General features: G+C 33.9%; 3 protein-coding genes across 3 annotated transcripts; 1 reads left to right on the forward strand and 2 right to left on the reverse strand.

Annotated features, from left to right (window-relative positions):
• Positions 1-278: 278 nt before the first annotated feature.
• LOC108223809 (uncharacterized) lies at positions 279-3,505 on the reverse strand. Its single transcript, XM_017398234.2, has 2 exons — positions 3,375-3,505; positions 279-1,056 (listed from the first exon to the last, which is right to left on the reverse strand). Exons 1-2 carry the CDS (start codon positions 3,448-3,450, stop codon positions 560-562), a joined length of 573 nt encoding a protein of 190 aa, XP_017253723.1. The 5' UTR covers positions 3,451-3,505; the 3' UTR covers positions 279-559.
• Positions 3,506-4,563: 1,058 nt separating this feature from the next.
• On the forward strand, positions 4,564-15,502 carry LOC108223695 (galacturonokinase). The gene is made up of 14 exons (XM_017398075.2): positions 4,564-4,747; positions 5,047-5,160; positions 5,757-5,828; positions 6,658-6,701; positions 8,074-8,224; positions 8,980-9,045; positions 10,680-10,759; positions 11,531-11,630; positions 12,234-12,409; positions 12,643-12,683; positions 12,765-12,793; positions 13,841-13,910; positions 13,997-14,086; positions 14,883-15,502. Exons 1-14 carry the CDS (start codon positions 4,715-4,717, stop codon positions 15,125-15,127), a joined length of 1,311 nt encoding a protein of 436 aa, XP_017253564.1. The 5' UTR covers positions 4,564-4,714; the 3' UTR covers positions 15,128-15,502.
• Positions 15,503-16,663: 1,161 nt separating this feature from the next.
• LOC108224089 (adenosine kinase 2) lies at positions 16,664-20,796 on the reverse strand. The gene is made up of 12 exons (XM_017398640.2): positions 20,532-20,796; positions 20,081-20,134; positions 19,703-19,749; positions 19,532-19,563; positions 19,330-19,431; positions 19,136-19,203; positions 18,624-18,700; positions 18,424-18,521; positions 18,228-18,298; positions 18,087-18,153; positions 17,792-17,975; positions 16,664-17,087 (listed from the first exon to the last, which is right to left on the reverse strand). The coding sequence occupies exons 1-12, from the start codon at positions 20,612-20,614 to the stop codon at positions 16,945-16,947; spliced, it is 1,026 nt and encodes a 341-aa protein (XP_017254129.1). The 5' UTR covers positions 20,615-20,796; the 3' UTR covers positions 16,664-16,944.
• Between the last annotated feature and the right edge of the window lie 425 nt (positions 20,797-21,221).

Here is a 21,221-nt window from a genome sequence, read left to right on the forward strand (position 1 = left end):
GCTTATTGTTTTTTCTCATTGCAGAATACTTTTGTTGCCAATATAATGCAAGTAAATATTTTCGGAAGATAAAATGTATATGGGGTTTCTCGTATATAAAAAGAGGATCGTTTACATAAGATATAAGATAAACCCTATCGGGAATCAAAAACTTGAAGTCCAATTTTCTGCTCATCTGACTGGCAGATCAAATGCTTATCGGGACATTGGTCTGCACTGCAAGTCGCTACACGATTCCCTGAAGTACTCGGAATATTTGACAGTCAGACAAAACATCATCGACTTAATTCAGTCTGCATATAAAAATCTGGAAAATACACAGTTGTATCATTAGAGACAATTCACAAGCTCTGGGGTACAACTTGAATCTTCTTGTTTCTATACCATTCCATTTTTCCAACTCCCCACTTTGATATTATCAAGTAGACACGACTTAGATCAGACCCTATTGCAGACATGAATTATATAATCAAAAAATAAAAATGGAACCAACACAGCCTGGATAATCCAAAGCAACTCTTATCGCTAATCAACATACATACAACAGTTAATCTCATGTTCAAGAAATCTTTCCGGCCAGGTCTTCAAGTGTAAGATTCAACGTATCAACTGAACCTTTCTTCACCTCTTCTCCACGTGCAGCTAGAAACTCCTCTATGCTTCCTGGCTCACCAAACCAACCTAGGTGATCAGCAATGAGATGTAGATTATCACATCCACCACATCTAGCCACCACCACGCCCTTCTCATATGACTCACGACACATTGTCTTCATGTTTCTGGTTTCACAGACCTTGCAAGTAAACATCATAGCAAGATCATGTCGTGGGGATATCTTAAAGTTGGATGTGGCATTGTAAGATACCGAGGACTTCTCATTATTGATTGGGTTGGAGATGGCACTATCAGATCCAGCCTTTAAATTACAGGTACTGTTTCTATCCGCATCTTCGAGTACTTGCTTGCTGGATTCTACAAGAGTTTGAAGTCCTCGTTTAAGGAATCCATTTCTCCCCAAAAATGAACTAGCAATCGGACGTATTTGGTTTGAGGGCTCTGCAACATTCATAAACAATAAGACAGTTATTTAAAATATTAGAGAGGAGTCCATGTATGGTGATAAGATATGCAGGCTACTAAAAAAATTGCACAAACAATTGACTATTTATTCTAAATGTGAGAGAGTTAGTAAAAAAAATCGAATAATGGCAAAGCAATAGTGTACAGTACGAAAACAGTCACTCGCTGACAGAGCCGGCCTGAGGGTGCGCGAGCTGTTCGACGGAACAGGGCCCTCAGGTGTAGCAGGGCACATTTTTTTAAGCAGGTGTATTATATGTACAGTCAAAATGAAAATAAATTTGAAAAAAAACTATAATTATTTTGTCTAAGGTTAAAAAATTTGTAAAAGACAAAAAGATTGAGAAGAATAGTATGCATGAACAACTTTTTAACTGTTATCTTGAATTGGTCACCCAAATTCTACACACACTAATATAAGAATAATGTCAAAAGAAATAGATACTTCGGGTGTTCTCCTTTAACGAGGTAACTCTAGATTCAACTACTAATTTCAATGACTTCGTAAAGTCAAACACTAACCTTTTTTTCTTTTTTAGTGACAACATACACTAAAGCTTCTATCCTTAGCTAATTAATTTATTTTACATTGTATCCAATTTTAATATAGACATAATTTATAAAAACAGTCCGTTTAAATATAAAATGAACTGATATTTTAAGTAAATATAATTAAATATACATATAAACTAAAATTTACATGTATAATTTATTTCTCTTTAGATAAATTCTACTTTCTAAAATTTAACGTTCAATTTGGTGTGCGATTTCTATGTTTTTTATCTTTTTAATTTTTTTTGTCATTTGCTTCGTCGGTTATAGTGGTGTTGCTTTTCTTCTTTTTCTCTTGTGAGTTTCTGTGTGCATGGATTTTGTAAGACCTTATTTCTCTAATACAAGTAAAATGGGTTACAAGCAGTAAAGAACTGTCATGAAGTTCTCACATAAGCTGTAGACTGCAATATCCAAACCGAGCCTTGTCATGATTTTCCGACATAACTTATGTATATGTTTTTCTGGTGGTTGCTTGATCTGAGTTGCTCAATCAGAAGGAAATCTTTCTGAGGATCCTTGTGGGCTTCCTTGAAAGTGTATGGGTAGTGTATGATAGTATCCTATCCGGAGGTTATTATAAAAGTGAACAGTAGGGACATTAAAGAACAATTGGGTGATGCGAGAGGAAGCAAAACTGAAGCAGGTCAAAAAGGTCTCAGAAAGAGAGGACTTGGAAGGAAGGACAGGAAAAAGGAAAGCATGCAGAAAGTGAGAGCAGAAAGAGTCAGCTGGTTCGTACAGAATGGGTGTTGATAGAAGGACACCAAAAGATGTCACATCCTAAGCCGGTGAAGCTGATAATGAGCATGAGAGTGAACAAAAACCCGGAACACAGTACATGGTCGACCAAGATGCTTAAAATACCCTGGTCCCCACTGGCCTAGGCAACGCATCCAGGCAATTACCACTGGCTCCCCTTGATTTTCTGTAAGTAACTTCTCGTATCATATAAAAAGATGCTTAAAATACCCTGATAGTGATAGAATACATAAAACAAATAACTTAAACCTAAAACCATATCTATATCTGACAGAATATTCCTAGACCAAATTTCACTATGACTGATGCCTTCATCTACCGGCTACCAGTATCGCTGATATAGATGAAGATCATTACCAATAATATACTCTAAAAAAAGTCAGCCACCCAACATTTTCATGTTAATAGATACTTGTCCTAAAATTTCAGGGCAGGAGCAGATACGGTAGAAACCTGGGATTCTCTCGAGCATAAGCATTCGGTATTCACACAGTCACACTCCAGCACTAACTCACCTCAATTCCTTCAAAAGTATTTTCAATGTCACAAAAAATTTACCCTGCATCCTAAACAGTAATACAAAAGAAACCCTAAACTTAAAACATAACTCTACATTTTCAATATTCAGTAAATTCCTTTGTGCACCTAAATCTTGTCAAATTTCATCATCTGGGTTTACTAAAAAACTCGATAATTACCCAATTACCCAACTGCGCCATCACAACTCTAGATTACTCCCACCATTATCATCCACTCAAAAGTTCCCATCTTTCTAAAAAATACATGAATATTTTCTTCCCCAATATTTTACAGCACAACTTCACCGGTAACGAAAGTCATTATCTTATAAATTCATCACAAAACCCATATACAGACATAAAGAACTTCAAGATTATAAAGTTTAAATAAGCATGAAGAAACAAGGAAAAACAAGTGCATAAATACATACATGTATAAAAGAAATTAAAGGGGTGTTTTACCGTTACGAAGAGGGAGGTGAGGTTGCTTGGTGAGGAAGAGAGACACAAGTCTACGCTGCAATTGCCTCGCCGCCATTACAATCTTCTTTCATCTGGCCCCTTTGCTGTACAAGACATATATACCTAGCTTACTATTGCTTTTTATTAAAAAATTGTAATATTAATAAATATTAACTTTATTAATATTTTGATATTGGTATTTTTATTTTATATTAATAAATTAAACATTGATTAAAATATATTAATTAAGTGGCTTTATAAAATTTATTTTTTATATTAAAACCAGTATAAATGATAATCATTTTCATTATTTTTCCCCGATAAGCATTTTAATTATTTATTAATAAATATGTTTCTAACGTTAACATATATTAATATATTATAATTTTATCAGATTTAATATCTTCATTTTGGGACTGTTTGCTAACAAAAAGTCTTATAGACAAAAATTTGTTGTGAAAGGAAATTCAGGTGAAATATTTGTCGAGAAATAATCTTAGAAAAATTTCATCGCAAAAAATTCTCAATAAAATTCTTTTATCATATTTCTTTCACGAATTTGCATGAAACAAGGATGCATATTTAAGTCTAAAAAATGTTTCTTCGAATATTGTTTCATGAAATGAATAATCTTGTATTTGAATATTATTAGATTTTATTGAATTTTAAACAATTTCAATTGAATATCATCAGACTTTTAAACATGATCTAAAATTTGAAATTCTGATAGGATATTCCGGAATTTTAATAAATTTTAATTAAATAATATCAAATTCCATGAATGGGAAAAAATAATTAAAATCCAACCGTATACTTCTGAAAGTATGGTCGGCAGCACCTGTAAGAAGAAGAGAAGGCCCGGTCACGGCGAATGTCAATGACGATTGACAAGAAAGCTTAATTGCTGTATGGTAATCGATAGTAACTTTTAGGTACTTTGTGGGTCTTTCCTTTATTTTTATTATTTCTGTTTTCGGTTTCCATATATTGTCAGCAATTTTTTTGGCTATTTTATGACACACTCACTCATTATAATGTGTTTTTTAACTAGAAAAATTAATATCGATTTCAACCAGGAATTATTAACTCGAAACTTAAATTTTCAATAATTTCACGGATAAAGTCACCATGATTGATGGGGTTTTACAGAACATAAATATGAACAAACCAAGATAATGATACTATAACTAACTACACGACAGCATTCACAACTGTAATGATTGATAATACTTACATGCATTTACTGACATACACACAACACACCCATACATACACACAATTATAAATCACTATAAATTAACAAGGCCCAGTTGAAGCAAGCTCCCACTTGGATTTACAAGATGGCTGATTTATCATGGCCTTCTGAATCTGAGGTAATGCTCATCTTCTTTTCTTGATTAGCTTTGAGTTGGGTCATTTTGCACTATGTTTTAATGTTGTATCTGCACTTCATCTGTACTAGGATCTGTATAGATAGACAGACACCAAGTGTTTGTTGTCAAGATTGTGTAGTTTTTAATGCTGATTGGTTGATGGGCTACATTGTAATGCTGATTTGATTGTTGTATATGAGAAATAGTTATAGTTCTTGTGCAGTTACTAGTCTATCTATGTGATTGCACTGAAAGTGTTTGTAAATTTTTATAATGATTGGTCTAATTTTTATTGGTAGTTGGATGGAATTAGAAAGAAGGTTGCAGAAATGTCGGGGAGAGGTGTTGAAGAGGTTAGAGTAGTTGTGTCTCCTTACAGGATATGCCCACTTGGAGCTCATATTGATCATCAGGCAAGTTTGTAATGTTTTCTGGTTCTAGATTGGCAAACGTAGATCATTAGACGTCGATTTATTGATGCTTTTGTTAGACCCACAATCAAATTTATAATGTTCTTTTATAGGATCTAGGCGATCTTTGATGTTCATTTATATTTAGGATCTAGGTGATCATTTTGAGTAATTAATTTAAATCAACATGCTGTGTAATCCCAAAACTTTTACCATGGTCTGTAATATTCTTTATTTTTAAGAATGATTCTGAAATACAAATTTGCAACATAAAAAATGAAAGGAAATGAACGTACCTAGTATATCCTGCTTGGAGCAACATTATGGGAAGACATACACAGCCTTACCTTTACTTGATTAGAGATGCCGTCTCTGTAAAGACCCCGGCAGAGCATATAAGAATTTGAAAGAGACCTGAATTTAGCTTTAATGCTAGACAACGTCAAACTTACACATCACTAAGATACTTGACTATCTACTACTTCTTGAATCAGTCTTGAAAACGGAATATTACCCTACAATTTTAATTTACAAAGTAGTAGAGTGCTTTGAATTCAAGTGTGGAACTAAAAGGTTTTATTTGACCTGTGATAGCTCAGGGGGGAACAGTTACAGCTATGACAATTAACAAGGGCATACTACTTGGGTTTGTTCCTTCCAATGATTCACAGGTAATCAACTTCTCCAAACAGTCACACAAAAAATAGAATGCATATATGGCTAGTAAATTTATCAGCATCATGGGTACCTCATTATATGCATTAAGATCCTCACAGAGAAAACAAAATAGCAGGTCACTTGATTATTTGTTTTGCCGCACTTTAAGATTTAAGCCAAATATTGAAATGCTACAAGTATACTTCAAAAAATATCTCTGAGAATAAAATTTTGAATTAAATCGTGTGGGATCAGTACATAGACAAAGAATTACCCATGAGGAACCTTACACTGAGTATGACTCATAAACTTACTCGTAAACCTTTAATTTGATGAAATCTACTTAACAGATAACCCTAGCTATGGAGCATATCATATAATCTTTGTTTCTTACAAATGTGTTTATGCGTAAGCAGACCTGAAATTGTTCATGTCAAAATCATTTCTGGAAACCAAGTCCACTTATTAAATGTTTTAACAATGTAACTCGCATGAGGTATTTGGCATAGTTTCAGAACCTGTATTGGAGCTTTTGACTGTCAGAGACCCTACTCTGTCTGTATCTTAGTATCTTCAACTAGCTCATGCCCATAGTGGACGAAGCCCCAGCTTATATGTAGAATACCTTATTTTTTTAAAAACCGTATCTGTATAGCTCCAGGTGTACAGGGTATAGATATCTCGTGCATGTCAAATGAGAGGTTTGAGGGATTCCAAGTTCTGGCTTTTCAATATTATTATGGTTTCACAACCAGTCAAAAGTTTATCAATGAAAAATGTTTGTTTCATATATTCCTTCACATTTCATTCTTATGTGTTGGCCAATAAAACATCTGGCTGCAGGTAATTATCCGATCAGGACAGTTCAAAGGAGAAGTTATGTTCAGGTAAATTATTATTTTGTAATTGCTTCTATCCTTTTATTATAGTTTACTATTTCTCATGATACAACATTGTTTTTTCTTGAATTATCTGAGAGCTTGATTTGTCCAATTTGGAAATTTAATAGTACGTTAAGTTTAAAATCAGGGATGCAAAGTTTGTTCCTGAACCACTAAAGAAGTATGTCGTTTGCTACAAAAGTTGACATGAAGATGCCAAAAGTGGTGTTTTATTTTACTCAGTATAGTTCCTTAATGACAGATATAAATCCCTATTCAAGCTTCTCTAGACCAAATATTTTCAAAATTGTCTTATGGAAATCCCTCCATGTACCTTATCTACGTAGCTGCTTGGAAGCAGGGGTGCTGGGTTACCCAGTGAGCTCCAAACTTAGATTTTTCTTTATACAAATTGTACTCAAATTATGCACTAACTAATTTAACAAGAGCAAAGTATTGATGTTATATGACAAAAGGAATATTGATTTTCAATGGATTTTTATCATAATTAACATTAAGAATATACGTATGCATATTCACATGCCCATACCAGAATCACTATATAATCCTATTAGTCGAATCTGCCTGTCCCCAAACTCCTGCACCCGTATCCTTGATTCTCAGTGTAATGGTATTCAGGATCTTTATTTCGAGCACTTGTGTATGTCAGCATATACAAGCTTATAACACATAACAGTGTGACGGACGTTTTTTACATATAATTTGTAATTATATAAACCTCTAATTGTTATAATTTCATATTTATCAGAACGTAGGCATTCTCAGCTGGATAAATGTAGTTAATAATATCTGGACTATATGTCATCTGGTTTTTGTTTGTACTTTGTATATTAATATAAATTTTGATAATTGTCATAATAGTCAAGTATCAAACCTTTTATCCTGATAACAATTTATTAATAAATGTATCAAACTAAAAGTGATGTGCAGTTATTGATGTTGAAAAGTTATAGTGCAGTGATATATTATGTTATCAGTATGTATATAATGTATACAATGTAGAATTGTTATTTAAAGAATCAGTAGATTTAGAAGCATGTTAGTGATGACTTGCTAGTTTCCTTTTGATTTCATGAGTAATAATATCCACTAAAGATATTTGATTTCTAACCATTACCTAAATTATCGTATATTCATACATATGAAGTCATAATTAACATTTTCCATGGGTGCCACACCAGCTACTGGTGGGAACCACATCCATATGGCTTTGTGAAGGTCCACTAGCCATGAATTTCCTGGCGCCACAACAAACTTGGTTCACCATAACAATCTTACTTTAATGTCATGGAGCTGACTAGAATATGTGCATTTAGTTCCATCAAGGGCAATTGTGTTTACGAGTTAGACTTTGCAGGGTGGATGACATTCAATTTCCAAAGGATAATCCGAATTCTTTGGACAAAGATCATGCAAACAATTCTGCCAAAAAGGAGGAGTGTAATTGGGGAACTTATGCAAGAGGAGCGTTGTACGCACTACAACGCAAGGGAAACCATCTAAGGCAGGTTAGATATTACTACCTCCGTTTCAAAAAAGTAGTCCAGTTCTGAAAAAAAATTGTTTCAAATTAGTTGTCCACTTATAATTTAAATATAATTTTTAAAGACTGCACTTTAGTTTGTATTTCCAAGACTAAGTTTATGCCACACACAATTATTTAGTCTTTAGTTTGTATTTCTAACTCTACTCCATAAACGATTACTCCTTATTCAATCATTGTATTCAATGCAATAAATCTGAATACAAATGCAATTTTGTTATCAAAAATAAAGTTACTTAATATGCATAATTTTTTAAAAGTGGACTACTATGTTGAAACGGAGGGAGTACTATGGTTCTTGATGACTTAAATAGATCATAATAAGACTGAGTGAATGATTTCAAGTGATCTCTTTACTCTTTAGCCATGCTTATATTTGGCCTTATAAGTTACTCACAGGCTAAACTTATCGGGGGTCTTAATGTTTCTTTTACTCAACACATCAGTGGTGAAACCATGATTTATAAAAATGATTTAAATTTGCAGAAATAAATTCTCTGTAGTTTTCCCAGTTGCTAGATGATGCTGTGGAACAATTAGTTCACAAGAAAAAGTCATTTGGGCAATTCATATTTGTATAATATTAACCGGTTATTAGGTTGTGGGGGCATCTGCCTGTGCATGGCAGATGAAAAACTCTAATTTTCTTGTGGACTGTAACACTTTAGCTATGTGTTTATGTCTACTATGTGCATTAATGTCGTTTGCACTGTGTTGCAGGGAATAACCGGATATCTTTGTGGTTCGGATGGACTTGACAGTTCAGGCCTTAGCTCTTCTGCTGCTGTAAGTTTGCCAACTATCTAATTGATGTATATCATGTTGCCACTATTCTAAATTTGTTCATGTATTTTTCAAAATACTTGTAGTTAATTCCCCCAAATTGGCAGATTTTTCTTATAAAATTGTAAGTAAATTTATGTCTATCACTCCCCTGGTAAGTACTGGGTGTTAAAAAATGGTAGAATCTGTATCATGGATTACAGGACAAAACAACAGTGAGCTGGGCGGTAGAATATTTTTAAAAGGGGTTTTAGTGGATACGACGAATTTGATTTCAAGATAAATTAATCAATTCACTGATCACACAGTGATATTTATATTGATCTTTGATTTTTATAATCCCTGATCGATTAACATGCACTTCAAATTCTGATCATATATTACGAGACTTGGTTGTTTAGTATCAATAGGGTTGTTTAGTATATTGATCTTTGATTTTTATAATCCCTGATCGATTAACATGCACTTCAAATTCTGATCATATATTACGAGACTTGGTTGTTTAGTATCAATAGGGTTGTTAAAGATTGCACACACAAAAAAAATCTTTTTTCTGCTTTCCAGAGCTGGTTCCAGCCTTGCAGGTTTATGAATTTTGATGAGAGTAGTTTTAGTGTGTTCTGTTTGGGGAAGTTCCGCTACAGGTCTAAGGAATAAGTGTAAGCTGTCGTTGGAGAGTCCATTAGAAGAATAAGTATGTTGGTTATTAACAATTGTTGTATTTTGGGCCATGCATGAGAATTGTTGTAATTTGGACAAAAAAATTATAATCTTTAAAATGTTAGGCCACCGCACAAAAATTTCACATGTGCATTTTGTGGTGAATAAAAAAATTCTGACCCCTTCTCAATATTATTTAGCAACAGATTGCCAACCACCATCTGGTCCCCTCTTGAGAGGCATGCAAAACATAATACCAGAACTTCTTTTCTCTTTTCTTATTTCATCATTTTGCATTTAGCAAAATACTGTTAACAGTGCCTGGGTCAACCAAAATCATCTTGTATCTCTTTATTCTTATAAATGCTTGTTTTCTATTTTATGAGAACAAAAACAAGAAGGAAGATAAAATAGAACTCGACTTCTCTTTAAGCAAAATATGAACACGGCAGAAAAGGAAGTGTGTGGGATGGAAGTTCATAGATTTAGTAGTTCTGTAATTAGTGTATTTGAAGTCTGTGGCGACCATCCTGAAAAAGAGAGCATATCAGAATCTGTTAGAATATAATATGATCTTGGTAAGCCCTCCTCCCAACACCTTAATGTTTTAGGAGAACTAATCACTTATCATAGTATTAGAGCGGGAGACTCGGATTCGACTCCCAATGTTCTAATGTTTAATTATGGACACAAAGGCAAAGTTATGCCACAAAGATTGGCGCCCGTGATCCACATAATAATACAATAAGTTCATTCAATTCAGCCCTTTTGTTCTCTTAACTTTAACTTTAGAGATTATATTTATGATAGTGAAGTACAAACCTCATTACTTGGAGTAAGTAACTGGTCAATAAAAATGCATGGCTCTCATATTTGAAGTGATAACTATCATTTTTTAAAAGTGTCTTTATCACCCCCTGGATTCAACATTTCTTTACTTTTTATAGTACAAATAACCACGGGTTCACGTTTAACAGGTTGGAGTTGCATACCTGTTGGCACTGGAGACTGCTAACAATCTTACTGTTCTCCCTGAAGAAAATATTGAATATGACCGGTAGGTTATTCATTTGCTATTATATACTTATTTAGTGTATTTATCGAGGTACAATCACTCTATACGTTCTCGCTGTGCGTAAACTGGAATTCCCATCTTTACTGGATGTTTCTTTCAATTTATTTATAAAAAATGATGACAGGAGATACTATGAAATTTTACTGGTGTCGATCTTTTATTTATTTTTTTGATTATTTTAATGTAAGTATGATTTTTTTGAATACCAAGACAATTACGGTATTACTACCCGTTATACAGCCTATTAAGTGATGAAATGTCTTGTAATTATTGCTTTCATCAATTTGGTCTTGTGAAATTTGGAATACCTTTAGATTGTGTTTGGGAACATGGAATTCATTTCAAATGACATCAATTGAGTTGTAATATCAAATACTCAAATTTAACCTTGAATCTGAATGTGATTGAATCCAAATCCAAATTTTCTTGATTATCCAAAATGCCATTTGTTCACATCTATATTTAAAGTGAAATCTAAGCTCCGAAGCAAGCCATTAGATCTGGATTCTTTCAAGCAGCCAGTGGTATCCAAGCCCCCTCCGCCCAAGCCAAAAAAGGCCTTCTATTTTATTTGTTAGTGTATTAAAATAAATGCTGTTTCTTGAACTATTATATTATTATTCAGAAGGTTTCGTTATACAGGCAGGTCTTTTATTTAATTAGTTTTCTATTTTGTCATTATCTATTAGCTGTTTGAATTCCATAATATGTTTAATATTCAACTACTTTTCTAAATATGTCTTTGTTGTTTAGGCTGATTGAGAATGAGTATCTAGGTCTGAAAAATGGAATATTGGACCAATCAGCAATATTGCTTTCAAGATATGGCTGCCTAACTTGTATGAACTGTAAGGTGATGTATATGAAGTCCCATTTACATGCAAATTCTAATTGTTCTTAAAAATTTCATTTCCTGGAATCATATCTTTTACTTACAAGATTCCCTGATTTTATGTCTTTTTGGTCCATGGGTCTACCACGGCTATTTACATCACTTATTGTGGCGCCTCTAGCACAAAGTCTCATCTTTCTTCCTCTTAGGATGCAACAATTGAACTTTTTAATAAGAGTTCAGTTATATGCAAGGATGCAATTCTTTTCAGACTTGCATATCAAATAGAGCACTACTATGGACTTAATTACTGCAGTGCAAAAAAAAAACTAAAAAAACAGCTATTTTACTTATGAGAATAAGTCTCAAATCTGAATACTTCATAAATCACCTCTGCTTCTAATTTGCTTGAATGCAAGATTCTGATTATGTTAATTGTAATGCAACTTTCATTTCTCGGTTTTTTCCTTCCAGTAAATTGTGTGTTGTACAATTTTACTTGAGCTGACTATATATTCCAGATGCATACTTGCATCATTGTATTATACAGTTTGCAAATTAGTGCTGCTAATGGATCCATATGGCAGTGCTTTAAAATTTATGTTTCTAGTTTGGTATGTGCAGACCAAAGAACACAAGCTCATAAATCCACCAAAGGTTCAGAGTAATCTCAAAACAGAGACAAAGAAAGCATACAAGATTTTACTAGCATCTTCTGGCCTGAAGCAAGCTTTGACAACTAATCCTGGATACAATCGGCGAGTTACAGAATGTCAAGAAGCTGCAAAAGTTCTGTTGGTGTAAGATTCTTCGTCTGAATCACATTAAATTCAGATATCTTTAACGTCTATCTTATTAAAGTCAAAGGCTCAAAATATATGCTTAGTGTAATGTTCCCTCTCCGAAAAGATGTTCCAAGTAGGAACCTGTTTCCTACTTCTGTAAAGGAACGAAAAAATTATGCCCGAAGCAGATATGTGAGATATTCAGTGTAGCTTCTTTTTAAGATTTTCCGTTTCTGTTTTCTTTACAGTAGTTCTGGAAAAGAAGGACTTGATCCTCTCTTGTGCAATGGTTAGTTTTGTATTTCCTTAAACTTATATATTAAAAAAAATTGTTTATTGTGCTGCATAGTAATTACCGTTTCTTGGACAGTTGAACCAGAAGTATATACAGCGCACAAGGTACGTCTCTTTATCAGTGCATACTGGTTTTATTCTCCAGTCTTGACTAATATTCAATACAGATCTCGTATCTAAGTACCAAGTCACCTGTTACTTGGTCCTACGTTTGTTATGCTTTTTTGATATGAACCACCCCGAAAACATCATCGTTCACATACTTTCCCAAGTTGGTTAACATCGTCCATCATACTAGGTTATCATTGAGTTATTGACTGTTACCCCCCCCCCCCCCCTCCCCCCCCCACCCCCACCCAAATAATAATAATAATAATAAGAAGAAGAAGAAGAAGAAGAAGAAGAAGAAGAAGAAGAATAAATAAAAAAATCAAGATATGACTGGTCAGAATAATTTTTGCAAAGCTTCCTATATATATTTGCCATTATATCAGACAAATACTTGAATTATCACGGATGGAAATTATCCATACATCTACCTATCAGTTTGAGGATGCTTATCACAGATAATAGTCTCTATTGAAGTATCATAGTTCTACAAAAAAACATAATCTGTCAAGGTGTCATATATCTTGATTTCAGGACAGCAAAGTAAGCCTTTTTGTGCAGGGTAAGATTTGCATATATAGATTTTCTTTTTTGCTGAATAATTCTATGTTATAGTTGTTTTCATCAATATTGTATCTTTCCTGTTTTCCTAAATAATGATCTGCAACATGGTGAAATCTGGACCTTCAAGGCTATATGATGACCGTGTCTGCATAGGTACCTGTTTTTAGCTGAAATCTCATATGCTTCAGATAGAATAGCCACATGGTCAATACAGATTTCACATCTACAACATATATACATAAATACATTTTGGAGTTTTATCTGTTAACACTTTTGTAGTGTAGATTTATTTTGTAATTCACATGGCCTATCCTCTCCTCGTGTGCTAATATAGTTCTAGTCATCAGGGAAATAAAATTTAAATTGCAGGCATATTGTGACTTACCAAAGTTAGCAGCTAGACCTGGAACTTATTCAATATATACTCTATGCATATTCTTTTCAGTATATTATTAGCTCCACAATTTCATATTTCTGCAGTCCAAGTTAGAAGCGCACCTAGCTAGGAGGGCAGAACATTATTTCTCAGAGAATATGCGAGTTTTGAAAGGTCTCATTACCTTTTATGGCATCATTTATGATTCTTTTGTTATTTATGCTTCCTATCCAGTTGACAAATTGAGTTTTATGTTTTAGGACTTGAAGCATGGGCTTCAGGTCATCTTGAAGATTTTGGGCAGCTTATATCAGCCTCTGGTTTAAGCTCTATCCAGAACTATGAAAGTGGTACGACTCAAAATCACTGTTTCACATGCATTTTAATTTACCGACTTCAAAATAGAAACAAAAATATTAGGCTATACAAATGCTCAGTTGTCCTGCATTATTATCATCATGACAGCGAATAGTCTGTGGAACTATTTCTATGCGAAATTAAACAAGTAGAGTCTGGCTCTTAGTTTTATATATTTACAAACTTCAGAAAACAAAAGTCTACTGTTTCAGTTTCTTTTGTTTCTGGAAGAATGTTTACTCTCAAGACAACGTGTCAGCTTCAGAAATTGGGTTACAGTTAGCTTTAGTTTAGGTAAGCAAACTGTAGTTGTAATTTTTTAGGCTAAGCTTGCTAATTTCTTTCACTGTGGTCTTGTAAATTCTCATATATACACCTTTGCAAGTTGACTTTTTCTGAACTATTGAAGGATGGGATCGAATGGGTACTTCAGTGGCGCTGAGGTCTGAATTTAATGACTTGAGAAAAAATCAAATGGTTGTCTTTCCAAAGCTATTATAGTTTTCCTGATTCTCATCATCTCATGCTAATTGGGCAACCTAAAAATATTACAACGTTTTTACTAAAATATTAGATAACTTTATATCTGTATTTAAGTGTATTTTCCTTCCGAATTTTTTTACAGTTGTGGCTATCTTCGTCTAGTCATAATTTTATTTGTCTTTATCTGACTGTTTCTTATTTAAGGTTGAAAGTTCATTCTGATGGGAAGACTATATTTGTCATTGCTATATGTGAGATAAGAGTTCACTAGCAGCACTTAAAATGTGTGTGTATTTGTTTTATTAGGTTGTGAACCAATGAAACAGCTGTATGAGATCCTTTTAAAGGCTCCTGGGGTGTTCGGTGCAAGGTTCAGTGGAGCAGGATTCAGAGGGTGCTGCCTTGCGTTTGTAGATCCAGATTATACGACAGAGGCTGCGTCATATGTCAAGACTGAGTATTCTAAGCTGCAACCAGTGTTGGCTAGTCAAACCAACCCAGCCACTGCAGTTGTAATATGCGATGCTGGTGATTGTGCACGAGTAATATGAGCATAAGATGGGTTTTATTATCTACTAGTAGTCTTGCAGCGGTGTTGGTTCATATCTTGCAAGTACTGATGTATATCTCCATGCTTTGCGTTTGTCGTATGAAACATTACAAGCTCAAAGGCTCCAAGGTTAATAATCCTGTTGATCACATTTTCCGTTGAATAAGTTGCAGAAAAGGTCTTTGAGAATTTAGGCTCATTCTAGAGAGTGTATAGATACTTAGAAACCCGAGTACTGAAAGGATTGTATAATGTATACATGCTAAGAGCAAGACTTAGAGATTCATTCATAAATGGGAACCTAAAAACCACCGGTTCTGTACAATTTTGTATTTGTAATTCTTTAATTTTGATTAAGTGATCTTTTCTGGAGTTATTTTGTTTCAAAAAGATGAAGACTGCCATAGATTTAGTTATAAAAGTAAGGAAATGCAAGAAAAAGAGCTGCCAAGAGGAATGAGTTTTGGGGGAAGCAAAATGATGGTGATAGATTCATAACTTTCAGCCTACTGCACTGATTGATTGATCTTGCACATATAGGCATAGCACAGACAATCATAACAGACCAAGACAAACACAACAGACCAGCCATAACAAACTTTGTCTCTTAGCTACTTATTACAGTAGTACTTCAGAAAATAAAAGCATGGTAGGACATAACAGCATAAAATTGCATTTTGCTCCGTTATAAAAGATAGTCTGTTTGTATGATGGCAGCATAACTTGACAAGTGCATTGCCTGGCTCTGTTGAGTGTAAATCATCAATTCATTCTAACCTCCATCCCAGCCATGAACCTTTGAGAATGTTTGTAATTGTCATGTTTGACACTACTTGTGATTGTGAATTTTTTTATAGTTCCCATGACAACATTACTTGCCTCGAAGACTGCCGAATAATTAGTAAAACTCATATGTGACGTTTACTGAAAATATTATTAACGACAGATAAAAAATTCCGAGAAGATGTTTTGAAGATTTGCTGAAGAAGTACGAAGTTCCGGAGGGATGAAAACAATCACAAAAGTTGTCGCAGGAGAATACAACGTTTTAACTAATTATTACCTTTGTCCGATTATAAACATTTTTAGAATCTTACAAAATATAATTTCATAAATTATTTTTATTTTTTTCTCTTAAATAAAAATTTAATGTCTAAAATTTCATTCGACGAGAAATTTTAAAAATAAATTCTAAAATACACTTTATAAAAGACTTAAAATATAATAATAGTGTCAAACAATTTGAAAAACCTAAATAAAACGGTAATGTTAATGCTAAAGACTCCGGGATATACTGATGATTAGGTGATATAACTTGACGACTTAACCCCCAACCGGAGTATTTTATACGCGTTCTTTAGGAACAGTAAGGATCTACATGCACAGTAAAGATCTACATGCACATGTTAGTATTCGGAAAATAAGCATAGATGTTTAAACTACGAAATAACTTTAATGATATATAGTCCCCTCTTGTGCTTCCGAGAGAACTTCGTTAAGTAGCTAATACCCCGAAGGGTACAAGTGAAAATATAGCTAAGTAGCTAATACCCCGAAGGGTACAAGTGAAAATATAGCCTGAAAAAATATGACATTTTTCCACCATGTTTTAGCTTCTACCTATCCGAGGAAGGTATATTTTCCACATGATAAAAACAACACAACGGTGAATCAAAAATGACCCTCCCTTGCCATATATATGGGTTCAGGAGTAAATAATAACACAAGATATCGTCAAAAGCCAAAACCATAGGCCTGACGTAAAATAATAGCTCTATTCTTCAGGCTGCAGAAAACACCGAACTTTGAGAGGAGAATTTATTTAAAATCTGGCTTCTCCGGGTATGTGCAACCTGATCTCTGAATAATCACATTAGCTGCATAGCAACCAGCACGCACACATTCTCCAATTGGCTTCTGTTTAACCAACTGAGACAAAAATCCTCCAACAAATGCATCCCCTACACAGAAGTACAAGCACCATCATTTATAACCAGTTGCAATGGTAACATAAGCTACTAAAAAGTGCTGATCTAGACTTCTATCAAAAACAGCTAAAATAAGATCAAGAGGAATCTTGGCCAAAAAAAAAGATCAAAAGGGACATTTCAAATAAGATCAAGAAGAACATTTCCTGAGCGTGATAAAAGCAATTTCCAATTTCTACAAAAGCTACCGAAATATCAAGATTAAAGTATTAAAATGGGTCACACAAACAGCATAACTATGTTACCAAAGTTGATTCAGAAATTACCAAGATAGGACCACGACTCCACATATTACATTATTTCACTTAATAATGACGATGTAAAAATTAGAAAACAACACTGCAGGAGATTGTAAAGAGCCTATGGTAAGTGGGAAGATGGAAGAGTACCACTAATTTCAGATTGAGCGTCTTATTATTTCAATATTTAAAGCTTGGCAAAAGGCTTATTAGTATGAGTGAGTTTCTTCTTACTTCATCCTGATCTCAGTTTATTAATCATCAGATCTTATAATATTTAGCCAGCCTTTCCTTAATAAGCAGACTAACTCGAGCTATTTTTGTTATGGATGCCCGAGCTTGACTTGGCACAGTACAAACTTTTATTACTGAACACAAAAATGTCAGTTGCATTCTTAAATGCACTAGGTAAAACTTAAAACAATAAACATCACTTACCAGCTCCGTTGGTATCCACAAGTTTCTCCTTTGGTAACAAAATAACAGGAAATAGTGTAACCTTCCCATCCTCAGCTACTACAACAGGGTCTGCACCTTGAGTTATAACAGTAATCCTTTTATGAGCTCCTGATGCCTTTGGCCATTGGGAAATCTTTACAGCAATCTCTTCGACGTTTTCAGTCTACTCGTAAAAAAATTTCAGTCAGTAAGATAGTCTGTTTGTTTGATGGCAGCATAATTTTATAAGTACATTCACTGGCTCAGTTGAGCTCAAAAATCAAGTGATTCTTACCTCCCAGCCATGAACCTTTGAGAATGCTCTTGCTTCAGTCTCATTTCCAAATACATAGTCAACATACCTGTATCCATAAGAACATTAGATTGAAGTAATTAGATTAGACAAACAGATACTGAAGAAAGACAGTAAACTTACGATAGAGCTTTCTCCTGGACATCTTTGAAGAACTCACAGATAAAAGGAGCAGAGAGGTTCATCATGAAGACCTGCATGTGAATTACGAGATATTCTGGTTAATCTAGGAATCTTACAATACACCACCATAATGTTGTACCATACTGAACACCACAACATAGAACCACATAAAAAGAACAAAAAATATTAGCTTTACCTTGTTTGTTGCGGCAGCATGCTCGCCAACAAGCTGAATCGACTCTGGAGATACAGTGAGGAAAAATCCAGCGATGTAATAATATTTGGCCTTCTCAACTGTGCAAATAACGAATAAAGTTTGAGAGGGAGACAATGGAAAAACCCACAAACAGTAGAGATGATGCAGGGAAATTTAAGTAGAAAAGTGAGATCTGATACCAAGGCTCCAATTTTCAGATTTTTTCAAGTGATCTGACTTGTAGCAGTTTGCAGCTGACAAGTTGGCAATTAATGACCTGCAAAGTCCAGTTCAGTTGTTATTAGAGGCACAATAATTAGAGATTCATGACCAATAACACAAAAGCACAACTCTTTAAGGTTCAAGGAATTAAAAACATTCTTCAGTAAGATACGAGGATGACGACAGTTTCTGCCTAGGCGGGGGTGTTTCTGCATGGATTAATCAAATAAGTAGAGTGCCACATTACCATAGCGCTGGGCGGGATTAAGCCCGCCTAAGCACATATATGTTTACATTCATAGATATTCAGTTCAACTCATATATGAAAATCATACCAATATATTTAATTCTACAAGAGGGTAAAGTATTGGCATTACAAAAAGTACTCGTATAAAGAAGGACCACAGATCGCCTTTCCTCACAAATCAGAATTTCCTAAGAGACATTGACCAACAATGTAATTAATGGGAAGGAAATAGTATAGACTAACCTCTCCCCGCCAACAACACAAACAGCACAAGTACCAGTTGGTGCAGCTTCATCCTCATAGTAGTGAACCTATTATAGGGAACCATCAGACCTCAGGAAAAGCAGATGAGTTTTTAAGAGGTTTAGAGAAATAAAGGCATGCATGCTTGAATACACGTATGGTGATATTTTAAACAATATTGACAAGATACTTACATTAACTCCAGCAAGTTTTGAGTTCTTCTTCATTTCCTCACCAAACTTGTCTTTTCCGATGCATCCAATAAAACTAGTTGCACCAGGAGTTTGAAGCATCCACTGTAATATAATCAAATGCACAATTTAGATCTATTGTAATTGCACTTTGGATTTTTTATCACCGCCTTAGCAATACATATTAACAAAAAGTTTAAAATACCTGTGCCACTCTAATAGAATTTTGAGTTGCACCTGCAATAAAGTTTTAACTTATAATTCAGATGGACAGAAATAGTCAAAACTGAGAAGTACAATAGCAGCCTCAAACAAAAAAAATATATATTAAAAGCTCCATTTACTTGCAATCAATATACAAAAAGTTTAAAATTACCTCCAGCAATGTACTCCACATTATCCTTGCCAGCCAATTCATTGTACCTGATAACGAAAATCATCATTATTATCTGAATAATGCAGTGCGTAAAGATGTGACAAAGTGAAACATGAAAACGTAGATTCAAAACCAGAAAAGGAAAGATGTGGAAAATTCACATTATTTAAAGTTATGGTGCGAATCTATCCAACATTATTTCAGTGAAAGTAGTGAGGTGCATATAATGCCATAACATTAAAAGAATGTCCTGATGAGAACTTAGCGTAGATGATAGATCTGATAAGTAGAGCTAATTATATGCTTGACATATAGCAGCAAAATTGCATCATCTTTAATTAACATATAACGAAGGAAAAGAGTAAGATGATGTCTTACATCGGCAGGTGTTTGTCTTCCGCAAGAATTGCATTATTCAATGTCACTCCATACCTACAGAATTTCGCAGAGAGACACGAAAGAAAACAAGCAAAGATCAGCCAAGCATACTGAAGCTACATCACCATCGAAACACCAAATTCTGCAACAACTGAATTATAAACCGACAGTATAAGCTTACAGTATAGACTATTAGCGATTATTTTGTAATAACAACTAAAACAGAGATAGAAATGCATATACGAAAACAGTACGTACAGATCAGGATTAAACTAATTACGATATTGCAGATCTAATGTAAATTTATAGAACGATTATTTCAATAACAGCGATGACAATAGAATATATAATGCAATTGAAAATTAAACAATCACATAATAACAAATTGATAGATCCACTTCCAAATCAAATCGAATCATGAAGAGAGAGAGGGGGAGAGAGAGAGAGAGACTTGGTGAGGAAGTCGTGATCAACGACGGCAGAAATGTCGAGAAGTGGATTTCCCATTCCCAATAGAACTCCTTCTAATTCCATTGCTGTTGAAATTGGAGCTTGTATTGTATGGATTGAGATGCGGGGGGTGGTTTAAGATCTGAAGATACGAGCACAGAATGTAGAGTATTAGCCTGTTTTGTATATATAGGAGCAGGATGGCCAGTCAGGGTGGAGCTGTCACTTCACTCACCAACCTCTCTCTTTTCTTTTTTTATTTTCCCAAAATTCATAAGTGTCGGCTAAACGTTTTTGCGGGATAAATCATATAGTAGTTCACATGGTTAAATAAATAACTTATTCGGGAGAAATAAAATTAAAAAATTGAGTATAAATGGTAAAATAAGGGGGGAAATAAAATTACAAGTATATTAATGGGTCGGTTTAATGTGTAAAATGAGTATCTTCTAAGAAAGTGTTTCATATAATTAATTTCTATATAAGTTCTACATTTTTGTATAAATTTGAAATGTAAATAACTAGAAGAGCTATTCTAAAATGAATTCATAAAAAAATTATTCATATATTCATTTTATATATATATATATATATATATATATATATATATATATATAATCATACATCATTTTAAGATATTAATATCAGATTATATATAATTTTATTAAAAATATAATTAGATATTCACATA

The sequence above is a fragment of the Daucus carota genome, chromosome 5 (genome assembly GCF_001625215.2).
Source record: "Daucus carota subsp. sativus chromosome 5, DH1 v3.0, whole genome shotgun sequence".
NCBI classification, from domain to species: domain Eukaryota; kingdom Viridiplantae; phylum Streptophyta; class Magnoliopsida; order Apiales; family Apiaceae; genus Daucus; species Daucus carota.

Coding starts and splice junctions, on each gene's coding strand:
- LOC108223809 (XM_017398234.2), bottom strand. CDS start 3,450: ATGGCGGCGAGGCAATTGCAGCGTAGACTTGTGTCTCTCTTCCTCACC. Junction 1,057..3,374: donor TCACCTCCCTCTTCGTAACG/GTAAAACACCCC, acceptor TGAATGTTGCAG/AGCCCTCAAACCAAATACGT.
- LOC108223695 (XM_017398075.2), top strand. CDS start 4,715: ATGGCTGATTTATCATGGCCTTCTGAATCTGAG. Junction 4,748..5,046: donor CATGGCCTTCTGAATCTGAG/GTAATGCTCATC, acceptor TTTTATTGGTAG/TTGGATGGAATTAGAAAGAA. Junction 8,225..8,979: donor AGGGAAACCATCTAAGGCAG/GTTAGATATTAC, acceptor ACTGTGTTGCAG/GGAATAACCGGATATCTTTG.
- LOC108224089 (XM_017398640.2), bottom strand. CDS start 20,614: ATGGAATTAGAAGGAGTTCTATTGGGAATGGGAAATCCACTTCTCGAC. Junction 19,750..20,080: donor GAAGACAAACACCTGCCGAT/GTAAGACATCAT, acceptor TTTCGTTATCAG/GTACAATGAATTGGCTGGCA. Junction 19,204..19,329: donor CAAAACTTGCTGGAGTTAAT/GTAAGTATCTTG, acceptor TCCCTATAATAG/GTTCACTACTATGAGGATGA.